This window comes from Salvelinus alpinus, chromosome 1 (genome assembly GCF_045679555.1).
Source record: "Salvelinus alpinus chromosome 1, SLU_Salpinus.1, whole genome shotgun sequence".
Lineage (NCBI taxonomy): Eukaryota > Metazoa > Chordata > Actinopteri > Salmoniformes > Salmonidae > Salvelinus > Salvelinus alpinus.
In genome coordinates, this window is record NC_092086.1 from 1,303,530 (window position 1) to 1,316,037 (window position 12,508).

General features: G+C 47.9%; 1 protein-coding gene across 1 annotated transcript; it reads right to left on the reverse strand.

The window, feature by feature from the left end:
- Positions 1–7,573: 7,573 nt before the first annotated feature.
- syngr3a (synaptogyrin 3a) lies at positions 7,574–12,475 on the reverse strand. Its single transcript, XM_071390530.1, has 4 exons — positions 12,300–12,475; positions 10,805–11,039; positions 10,542–10,687; positions 7,574–10,340 (listed from the first exon to the last, which is right to left on the reverse strand). The coding sequence occupies exons 1-4, from the start codon at positions 12,399–12,401 to the stop codon at positions 10,131–10,133; spliced, it is 693 nt and encodes a 230-aa protein (XP_071246631.1). The 5' UTR covers positions 12,402–12,475; the 3' UTR covers positions 7,574–10,130.
- Positions 12,476–12,508: the final 33 nt, after the last annotated feature.

A 12,508-nucleotide genomic window follows, 5' to 3' on the forward strand; every position in this document is an offset into this window, starting at 1 on the left:
GTTTAGGACGGTCAGTCTGGAGGGAGTCGGACTGTTTAGGACGGTAGTCTGGAGGGAGTCGGACTGTTTAGGACGGTAGTCTGGAGGGAGTCGGACTGTTTAGGACGGTAGTCTGGAGGGAGTCTGACTGTTTAGGACGGTAGTCTGGAGGGAGTCTGACTGTTTAGGACGGTAGTCTGGAGGGAGTCGGACTGTTTAGGACGGTAGTCTGGAGGGAGTCTGACTGTTTAGGACGGTAGTCTGGAGGGAGTCGGACTGTTTAGGACGGTAGTCTGGAGGGAGTCGGACTGTTTAGGACGGTAGTCTGGAGGGAGTCGGACTGTTTAGGACGGTAGTCTGGAGGGAGTCTGACTGTTTAGGACGGTAGTCTGGAGGGAGTCGGACTGTTTAGGACGGTAGTCTGGAGGGAGTCGGACTGTTTAGGACGTAGTCTGGAGGGAGTCGGACTGTTTAGGACGGTAGTCTGGAGGGAGTCGGACTGTTTAGGACGGTAGTCTGGAGGGAGTCGGACTGTTTAGGACGGTAGTCTGGAGGGAGTCGGACTGTTTAGGACGGTAGTCTGGAGGGAGTCGGACTGTTTAGGACGGTAGTCTGGAGGGAGTCGGACTGTTTAGGACGGTAGTCTGGAGGGAGTCGGACTGTTTAGGACGGTAGTCTGGAGGGATTCGGACTGTTTAGGACGGTAGTCTGGAGGGAGTCGGACTGTTTAGGACGGTAGTCTGGAGGGAGTCGGGACGGTAGTCTGGAGGGAGTCGGACTGTTGTCTGGAGGGAGTCGGACTGTTTAGGACGGTAGTCTGGAGGGAGTCGGACTGTTTAGGACGGTAGTCTGGAGGGAGTCGGACTGTTTAGGACGGTAGTCTGGAGGGAGTCGGACTGTTTAGGACGGTATGTAGCTGTGGGGGAGGGGCGCTCTTCAGGTTCTCATGTTTCTCTTCTGTCTCTTCTAACCCACAACCAGTCTGTAAACCCACAACCAGTCTGTAAACCCACAACCAGTCTGTAAACCCACAACCAGTCTGTAAACCCACAACCAGTCTGTAAACCCACAACATATACAACCAGAATATTTCTGTTTGCCCCAATTTGATTAAACAGCCTTCTTGCTTTGGTCCATTCCATTTGTCCTTGTCCAAGTAGTGTTGCAGCTGAGAGGAGGTCCTAGTCTGTCTCCACCGTACTGCTCTCCCCCCCCCGTACTGCTGTCTCTCCCCCCCGTACTTTATATCTGAAAGGTATTGCTGGTGAAAAAGCCTGTTCTTTTCTTTCTGCCAAGCGACCTAGTCATGATTGGTATAATGGGGGGGATAAGGGAACAGGAGATGAACATGGGGGGGAGGATAAGGGACAGGGGATGAAGGCTGGGACATGGGGGGGAGGATAAGGAAACAGTAAATGAAGGCTGGGACATGGGGGGAAGGATAAGGTACAGGGGATGAAGGCTGGGACATGGGGGGGAAAGGATAAGGGAACAGGGGATGAAGGCTGGGACATGGGGGGGGGGATCGGGGAAGAGGGGAGGAAGGAGGGAACATGGGGGGGAGGATAAGGGAACAGGGGATGAAGGCTGGGACATGGGGGGGAGGATAAGGGAACAGGAGATGAAGGCTGGGACATGGGGGGGAGGATAAGGGAACAGGGGATGAAGGCTGGGACATGGGGGGGTAAAGGATAAGGGAACAGGGGATGAAGGCTGGGACATGGGGGGGAGGATAAGCGAACAGGGGATGAAGGCTGGGACATAGGGGGGAGGATAAGGGAACAGGGGATGAAGGCTGGGACATGGGGGGGAAAGGATAAGGGAACAGGGGATGAAGGCTGGGACATGGGGGGATAAGGGAACAGGGATGAAGGCTGGGACATGGGGGGGGAAAGGATAAGGAAACAAGGGATGAAGGATGGGACATGGGGGGGAAAGGATAAGGGAACAGGAGATGAAGGATGGGACATGGGGGGGAAAGGATAAGGGAACAGGAGATGAAGGCTGGGACATGGGGGTAAAGGATAAGGAAACAAGGGATGAAGGCCGGGACCTACCTCTCTGGTGAAGGTGTGGGCTGTCCTGGAGTCTCCGTCCCCAGGGCCACAGCAGGGATATCAAGGAGCCGGAACGCCCCAGAGGAGGGTATTGGTGACACCAAAGGGTCCCGACTTCCCCATGTCCATAATGTCTCTACATCCCATCACATACAGGGCATTCAGAAAGTATTCAGACCCCTTTTCCCACATTTTGTTACGTTACAGACTTATTCTAAAATTGATTAAATCGTTTTCCCCCCTCAATCTACACACAATACCCCGTAATGAACTAGCAAAAACAGGTTAAGACATTTTTGCAAATTCATTAAAAATAATAAAAGGATATCACATTTACATAATTATTCAGACCCTTTACTCAGTACTTTGTTGAAGCACCTTTGGCAGCGATTACAGCCTCGAGTCTTCTTGGGTACGATGCTACCAGCTTGGCACACCTGTATTTGGGGAGTTTTTCCCATTCTTCTCTGGAGATCCTCTCAAGCTCTGTCAGGTTGGATGGGGAGTGTCGCTGCACAGCTATTTTCAGGTCTCTCCAGAGGTGTTCGATCGGGTTCAAGTCCGGGCTCTGGCTGGGCCACTCAAGGACATTCAGAGACTTGTCCCGAAGCCACTCCTGCGTTCTCTTGGCTGTGTGCTTACGGTCGTTAGCCTGTTGGAAGGTGAACCTTCACCCCAGTCTGAGGTCCTGAGCGCTCTGAAGCAGGTTTTCATCAAGGATCTCTCTGTACTTTGCTCTGCTCATCATTCCCTCGATCATGACTAGTCTCCCAGTCCCTGCCGCTGAAAAACATCCCCACAACATGATGCTGCCACCACCATGCTTCACCGTAGGGATGGTGCCAGGTTTCCTCCAGACGTGACGCTTGGCATTCAGGCCAAAGAGTTCAATCTTGGACTAGAGAATCTTGTTTCTCATGGTCTCAGGGTCCTTTAGGTGCCTTTTGGCAAACTCCAAGTGGGCTGTTGTGCCTTTTTACTGAGGAGTGGCTTCCGTCTGGACACTCCACCATAAAGGCCTGATTGGTGGAGTGCTGCAGAGATGTCCTTCTGGAAGGTTCTCCCATCTCCACAGAGGAACTTTGGAGCTCTGTCAGAGTGACCATCGGGTTCTTGGTCACCTCCCTGACCAAGGCCCTTCTCCCCCGATTGCTCAGTTTGGCCAGGCGGCCAGCTCTAGGAAGAGTCTTGGAGGTTCCAAACTTCTTCCATTTAAGAATGATGGAGACCACTGTGTTCTTGGGGACCTTCAATGCTGGATACATTTTTTGGTACCCTTCCCCAGATCTGTGCCTCGACACAATCCTGTCTCGGAGCTCTACGGACAATTCCTTCGACCTCATGGCTTGGTTTTTTGCTCTGACGTACACTGTCAGCTGTGGGACCTTATATAGACAGGTGTGTGCCTTTCCAAATCATGTCCAATCAATTTAATTTACCACAGGTGGACTCCAATTAAGTTGTAGAAACATCTCAAGGATGATCAATGGAAACAGGAAGCACCTGAGCTCAATGTTGATTTTCATTGCATAAGGGTCTGGATATTTAAGTACATTTTTAATACATTTTATGTGTTCTTAAAACCTGTGTTCTCTTTGTGGGTTATTGTGTGTCGATTGAGGGGGAAAAAATTTATTTAATCTATTTTAGAATAAGGCTGTAATGTAATTTTGTTGGGGGGAAAAGTCAAGGGGTCTGAATACTTAACGAGATACACTGTGTATCTGGCGTGTGTCTGCAAGGTAGATTACTGTGTAGTGTGTGATTGGACGTAACACAACAGAAGGGGGACCTTTTATGGACGTAACACAACAGAAGGGGGACCTTTTATGGACGTAACACAACAGAAGGGGGACCTTTTATGGACGTAACACAACAGAAGGGGGACCTTTTATGGACGTAACACAACAGAAGGGGGACCTTTTATGGACGTAACACAACAGAAGGGGGACCTTTTATGGACGTAACACAACAGAAGGGGGACCTTTTATAGACGTAACACAACAGAGACCAGTCATCAAAAATGTTCTTTATTTCAGGTGATCTGACAGCAGTCAGACGTTCAGAGAACAACGGATCACTGGAAGGACCTCTGTACGTAACGGGCACATCGAGGAGCCGTTAAAACAACAACCAGGATCACATGTGATTGGTCCAATTCCAACAGAGTTACTATAATACACTACAGACGACGTTACGACCACTTCTATAATACACACTGAGATACAACCAACAGCACTGGACTGGACACACACACACACAGAGTGTGTTTAGGAGGATGAACAGGACAGTAATGAGTTGATCTGAAATGATTCCTTATTCTACTGACCAGACCCCTCCTCCCTGTCTCCTGACCCCTCCTCCCTGTCTCCAGACCCCTCCTCCCTGTCTCCTGACCCCTCCTCCCTGTCTCCAGACCCCTCCTCCCCGTCTCCTGACCCCTCCTCCCTGTCTCCTGACCCCTCCTCCCTGTCTCCTGACCCCTCCTCCCTGTCTCCTGACCCCTCCTCCCTGTCTCCTGACCCCTCCTCCCTGTCTCCAGACCCCTCCTCCCCGTCTCCTGACCCCTCCTCCCCGTCTCCAGACCCCTCCTCCCCGTCTCCAGACCCCTCCTCCCTGTCTCCTGACCCCTCCTCCCTGTCTCCTGACCCCTCCTCCCTGTCTCCTGACCCCTCCTCCCTGTCTCCTGACCCCTCCTCCCTGTCTCCAGACCCCTCCTCCCTGTCTCCAGACCCCTCCTCCCTGTCTCCAGACCCCTCCTCCCCGTCTCCAGACCCCTCCTCCCCGTCTCCAGACCCCTCCTCCCCGTCTCCAGACCCCTCCTCCCCGTCTCCAGACCCCTCCTCCCCGTCTCCTGACCCCTCCTCCCCGTCTCCAGACCCCTCCTCCCCGTCTCCTGACCCCTCCTCCCCGTCTCCTGACCCCTCCTCCCCGTCTCCTGACCCCTCCTCCCCGTCTCCTGACCCCTCCTCCCCGTCTCCTGACCCCTCCTCCCTGTCTCCAGACCCCTCCATCACTCAGACTGGAGTACTGAGAACATCAACATAGAATTATATGAAATAGAACAGACACACTGCTGTGATGTGTAGAGTAAGTAACTGTGTTCCGTATGGAGCCATATTGAATTTGGCCTTTACAACTACCGCCCATAGAAACATTGAATAACACATTCATCAATGGAAAAACAAGACTAAAAAAATAAATGATGAGAAACAAGGTTTTTGAAGTGTCTGTCCTACAGTACCAGTCAAAAGTTTGGACACACCTACTCATTCAAAGATTTTTCTTTATTTTTACTATTTTCTACATTGTAGAATAATAGTGAAGACATCTAAACTATGAAATAACACATATGGAATCATGTAGTAACCAAAAAAGTGTTAAACAAATCAGAATATGTTTTATATTTCAGATTCTTCAAAGTAGCCACCCTTTGCCTTGATGGTAGTTTTGCACACTCTTGGCATTCTCTCAACCATCTTCATGAGGTAGTCACCTGGAATGCATTTCAATTAACAGGTGTGTCTTGTTAAAAATTCATTTGTGGAATTTCTTTCCTTCTTAATATGTTTGAGCCAATCAGTAGTGTTGTGACAAGGTAGGGGTGGTATACAGAAGATAGCCCTGTTTGGCAAAATACCAAGTCCATATTATGGCAAGAATAGCTCAAATAAGCAAAGAGAAACGACAGTCCATCATTACTTTAAGACATGAAGGTCAGTCAATCAGGAAAATGGCAAGAATTTTCAAGAAAGTTTCAAGTGCAGTCGCGAAAACCATCATGATGAAACTGGCTCTCATGAGGACCGCCACAGGAAAGGAAGACCCAGAGTTACCTCTGCTGCAGAGGATAAGTTCACTAGAGTTAACTGCACCTCAGATTGCAGCCCAAATAAATGCTTCACAGAGTTCAAGTAACAGACACATCTCAACATCAACTGTTCAGAGGAGACTGAGTGAATCAGGCCTTCATGGTTGAATTGCCTGCAAAGAAACCACTACTAAAGGACACCGATAAGAAGAATTGACTTGCTTGGGCCAAGAAAGAAGAGTAATGGACATTAGACCGGTGGAGATCTGTCCTTTGGTCTGATGAGTCCAGATTTGAGATCTTTGGTTCCAACCTCCGTGTCTTTGTGAGACGCAGAGTAGGTGAAAGGATGATCTCTGCATGTGTGGTTCCCACCGTGAAGCATGGAGGAGGAGGTGTGGGGGTGCTTTGGGAAAGGGGGATACAACTGAATGTATTCAACTGAAATGCTGGTGACACTGTGATTTATTTAGAATTCAAGGCACACTTAACCAGCATTCTGCAGCGATACACCATCCCATCTGGTTTGCTCTTAGTGGGACTATCATTTCTTTTTCAACAGGACAATGACCCAACACACTTACAGGCTGTGTAAGAGCTATTTGACCAAGAAGGAGAGTGATGGAGTGCTGCATCAGATAACCTGGGCTCCACAATCCCCTGACCTCAACCCAATTCAGATGGTTTGGGATGAGTTGGATCGCAGAATGACGGAAAAGCAGCCAACAAGTCGTCAGCATATGTGGGAACTCCTTCAAGACTGTTGGAAAAGCATTCCAGGTGAAGCTGGTTGAGAGAATGCCAAGCGTGTGCAAAGCTGTCATCAAGGCTACTTTGAAGAATCTCAAATATAAAATAAATTTTGATTTGTTTAACACTTTCTTGGTTACTACATGATTCCATGTGTTGTTTCATAGTTGACGTCTTCGCTATTATTCTACAATGTAGAAAATAGTAAAACAAACATAATTGAATGAATAGGTGTGTGTCCAGACTTTAGAAAGATCAGGAAATATTGTCGTTTTTTTGGACATATTTAACATAACTACCTCCATACTTCCATTTATTAATTTGTTTACCGGCACCGGGTGACCTTCATAGGAGTCCTATGACACTTGTGGGTCGTAGAGCTAAACGGAGAAGCCCAAACGGTTCTCTGATTGTCGGGGCGTCTCATGTTCTGTCAGACACTGCGGTAGCTCCGTCACCTTCCACCGCAGATGCGGAATGCCGCCAGGAGGATGCGGTGCATTGAGCAACATGCAACAACAACAAAAACACATCTCTATCATAAACTGACACGTTTTAATGGTGATTTTTGTATTGTGTTACTGAGATTGACGCACTAAACTCAATAAACTCTTAAGGATTAACATTACTACATGTCATCTGCATGTAAACGAGCGAATTGACTTTAATAAAACGGGCAGCATTCCCTCCAAATTGCGTTCGACAAGAGCACAACATTTCTACCAAGGCGGAGACGGACTGCGACGCGCGTCTACAGCGGCGGACACATCAATTCAGGCTACAAGCCTAATGGTTACCAATGACAACCACTGAATGTCCTTACACTTCCGGTTTGTTTCTGTGACAGAACTCTTTCCATTCATCAAATGGCCGGTGGACAAACATGCGCGGCCGACAGGAGCGTCTTTAGGGAAGTGATAGTTTGACAATCAGCTGAAAACATGACCGGTTTACACCATAATTTAAAGGGAATACATTTTAAAAGTGATATGACTCATCTTTAATCGGTCTATTAGACCCAGAGGACATTCTACATTTAATAGGGATTATTTCATAGTTTTGATGTCTTCGCTATTATTCTACAACGTAGAAAATAGTAAAAATTAAAACCCTGGAATGAGTAGTTGTGTCCAACCTTTTGACTGGTCCTGTATATTGGCCATCCTTGAGTTTCCCTGAACTCTGTTCGTTATACTGTACGTGCTATGTGTCATTTTATTCAACCTTTCAGTCGTGTTTTAGGGGTAAATCAACTTTTTCCCATCTCAATTCAGATCAAATGAATTTTCAAAATCAAAACGGCTCTTTTTAAATCAAAATTCATAATTACACAGAATTCAGAACAGAACATTTTGCCCACACAATATTACATTAATCACTTTTACACTTCTTTTAAAGGCCCAAGGCAGTCAAAAACATTCCGTTGTTTGATATATTTCTACGCTATGATGTTGGAATAATACTGTGAAATTGATAATGCTGTTTTTAGTGTCAAAGCTGTTTTGAAAAGACCGCCTGAGATTTCAGCCTGTTTTAGGTGGGATGGAGTTTGGGCCTGCCTTGTGACGTCACCAGGCGGTTAATTAGTTAATAGACCAATAAGAGAGTTCGAAATCTCTCTGCCAATGACAGCTCGTTTCCCCCTCACCGCTCAGACTCACTCGGACAGTCCTAGCAAAATTGCTTGCTTGAGAAATTACTCTTTGCTAAGAAGCTATTTTTGTTTGTTTTCAATTAAAATTGGTCAAAAAGAATCACAGAAATGTACTAATTTGTTAGTCAGAAATGATTTGATATTAAGATAAAAAAAAGTGCTGCTGCATTGGACCTTTAAAAGCTCTAGTCCCTCGGCCGCTAGAGGGCGCTGTTACACCGCTAGTGTTACAAGGAGCAGCTGGCACCACAGACGAGGCTTTCTGGAGGTCAGTTATATTCAGCATTATCTGTTCACTTTTATATCAACAAACACAAAACCTCTTAGATTGTAATATAATATGTAATATGACTGTCAATACAGACAGTGACATGTCATGTCTAGGCTTCACCTAGAGACACTGTACAAGATGGTTCAGAACACCTCTGTTCCAGAACAACTCTGTTCCGGAACACCTCTGTTCCAGAACACCTCTGTTCCAGAACACCTCTGTTCCAAAACACCACCAACAGAAGAACGCTTTACTTGTCTTTTTTTTTTCAGACCTGAAACAACAAATACCACACACACACACACGCACACTGGGCAGTGAGGTTTGCTAGTGAGTGTGTGTGGGTGTGTTGTCACCATGGTAACAATGAGCAGGGTTGTATTCCTCAGAGCAGATTTAGAGAGACCCAGACCCAGGGTATATACAGTCATAAAGAGCCATCATGTCTAGTTGATCTCTGGGTAGCTGACTGACTGATGCTCTGTGAGAGAAGACAACTAGCAGGGCAGTTTGGCAGCTTCCAGAATGGAAAAAAACAGCTTCTAGAAAAGAAACATAAAAAGATTCTTGAACGTAAAAACATCTTCTAGAATGTAAACAAACAGCTTCCAGAATGTAAACAAACATCTTCTAGAATGTAAACAAACAGCTTCTAGAATGTAAACAAACATCTTCTAGAATGTAAACAAACAGCTTCTAGAACGTAAACAAACAGTTCTAAGAAAGAAACAAAAAGGTTCTAGAATGTAAACAAACAACATCTAGAATGTAAATAAACAGCTTCTAAATGTAAACAAATCACTTCTAGAATGTAAACAAACAGCTTCTAAGAAAGAAACAAAAAGATTATAGAATGTAAACAAACAGCATCTAGAATGTAAATAAACAGCTTCTAAATGTAAACAAACCACTTCTAGAAAGTAAACATAAACAAGCCATTATCTTCTGTGATGTTTGCACACATTAGTTAGGGCACATCTGAAACCACTATTACCCTACAAAGTGCACTGGTGGTAAAGGCTCGGCTGGCCATCAGTAGTGCACTACATAGGGAATAGTGTATGACTGGTGGTAAAGGCTCGGCTGACCATCAGTAGTGCACTACATAGGGAATAGTGTATGACTGGTCGGCAGAGTGGCCACTGGGTGGAGGGAGATATTGCACTCGGTCACGTTAACATCATAGTGGTGAAAGTTACTATCTCCAGTCACTGTCAGACACACAGGACAGTTTGGCACTTAGTCTTACAGAACATGCAGATAACACCTAACCCAGGAACATCCCCTTAAAAACATTACCATGGAGGTACTGTACATGTAACTAGGTCCCCTCCAGCACTATGTTCTCTAGTGGATAGGACCTGGTATGTGGGGACAGGGAGGGACTAGTAGGACAGGGAGGGACTAGTAGGATAGGGAGGGGCTAGTAGGACAGGGAGGGACTAGTAGGACAGGGAGGTGGGAACAGGGAGCGACTAGGGGGACAGGGAGGGACAGGGAGGGACTAGAGGGACAGGGAGGTGGGGACAGGAAGGGACTAGTAGGACAGGGAGGGACTAGGGGGACAGGGAGGTGGGGACAGGGAGGGACTTGTAGGACAGGGGGGTGCTAGTATATGGGGACCTGGTATGTGGGGGCGGGGGCTTCCAGCCCCTCTGTGAACGGGGGGCTCTGGTAGTTGTCGCTGGGCTCGATGGCGCCCCCGGTGGTGGGGGGGTATGGTGTTACCGGGGCGACTCCGTCCAGATGGTCGGTGGTGAAGAGGGTCATGTCTGTTCCCAGGAGATATTTCTGGACTGCACGCACCGTCAGACCAGCCTGAAGGGAGAAGAAGAACAAGGAGGGAAGAAGAATGAGGAGAAGGAAGAGAAGGAAGAGGAGGAGAAGGAGGAGGAGGAGAAGGAGGAAGAGAGGAGGAGGAGGAAGAGGGGGTAGAAGGAAGAGGAGGAAGAGGAAGAGGAGGAGGAGAAGAAGGAAGAGGAGAAGTGTGTGTGTGTGTGTGTGTGTGTGTGTGTGTACCCAGGTGAGGATGGAGAAGAATGAGAAGGCGATAGAGGCCCTGGCTGCGTCGGCCCCCTGGTTGAGTGGCAGGTCCTCAGAGGCGGTCCTAGACCACTGATTGGCCAGGAAACAGAAACTCACAAACCACAGGAACGTCCAGAAACCTGAAAACCACCAATCACAGCACACAGTCAGAGGACAGCCAACCAATCACATCATACACAGGTTGCCATTTTCTCCAACCCCCATTGAACTAAAGAGTGTCTGTGTGTTTCGCCCACCTGAAAGCCCGACCTCCAGCATCACAGCCTTCTTCCTGTCCTTAATAGAGCTGATCTGTTGGAACTTGACATCCAGCAGGAAGAAGAAGGAACACAGCAACAAGCCCAGCAGACCACAGAACACTCCGTAGTTACACGCATCAGCGTTCTTATTGAACACACAGTGGAGACGTTCACTACCCAGGTTCACATAGCCCTCGTTCACTATAGAGGCAAACACCACCAGGGAGAATACCTGAGGAGGAGAGGAGAGGAGAGGAGAGGAGAGGAGGAGAGACGTTCACTACCCAGGTTCACATAGCCCTCGTTCACTATAGAGGCAAACACCACCAGGGAGAATACCTGAGGAGGAGAGAGGAGGGGAGCGGAGGAGAGGAGAGGAGAGGAGAGGAGAGGGGAGGAGAGGAGAGGAGAGGAGAGGAGGAGAGACGTTCACTACCCAGGTTCACTATAGAGGCAAACACCACCAGGGAGAATACCTGAGGAGGAGGGGAGGGGAGGGGAGAGGAGAGGAGAGGAGATGCACACTGAGTGAACGCAAAAGTACATATTTATTTAATTTGAAGATCTAATTACATTCAATTAACGCAGGTAACCCAATATCTAATATGAACATTTGATTTGTTATTTGTAAACGCAGGTTCCCCTTTATCTAATATGAAGATCTAATAACATTCAGTTTCAAAAATATTCACAAATAGAGAACATCAGAAAGGGGACAAATCCTTTTCCACTGTAGATCACACATATATCTTCACTCTGTAGTAGAACTATCCGGTCACTGTAACGACAACCACCGGGGTAGTAACACATGGAGAAGGATCCACACTGGCGAATAGAGAGAGAGGACGCGACGCCACTATCCGGTCACTGTAACGACAACCACCGGGGTAGTAATACATGGAGAATGATCCACACTGGCGAATAGAGAGAGAGGATGCGACGCCACTATCCGGTCACTGTAACGACAACCACCGGGGTAGTAACACATGGAGAAGGATCCACACTGGCGAATAGAGAGAGAGAGGATGCGACGCCACTATTACGGTCCCCTTCCGAGGAGTGGCGGTGGAATGTTCCATATCACAAACTCACAGTCTTTATACACACACAGGCTATAATAATAATCTGATGTAGTTCTGCTTAAGGCCTACAGGCAGACGTCATAAATATACATGTCTCTAAACGCAACAGTCTGGTTATCATCAGTAGCCTAGCTACCTAATTCAATACATTTTAAGGCCACATTCATTTTTTTGGGACATTCTTTCAAAATCTGTTTTAGAAAACGACCGGAGGTCTAAAACATGGCCCGTATCTGTGTATCTGAACAGGAGGGACCGTTATTCGACAGCCTCCTGGACCCCGTCCATCTATAAGCCTATTGCCGTTTCCAGCCTCTTATCTGCGGCGCTCCACGGAGCGATCACCCGCTACCGAGCGGCAGGCCGAGGGAGGACGCCCCGACAGACCCCGTTCTCTGTCGGTCTCTTACCCAGGACAGGACCCTGAGGATGGTGGTCGGTTGCTTGATGAAGGAAACCGGGTCGAAGGCAGCACCTGCCAGGCCCGCTCCGAACGATCCCACTCCGTCCATCTTCTCTCTCTCTCTCTCTCGCTGTTCTCTGGGTGCGCTACCTTGCGTCAGGCTCCAGGCTCGGTTTGGTACGGTTTGGTCCTGCGCGCACACGACGTGCACGCTGC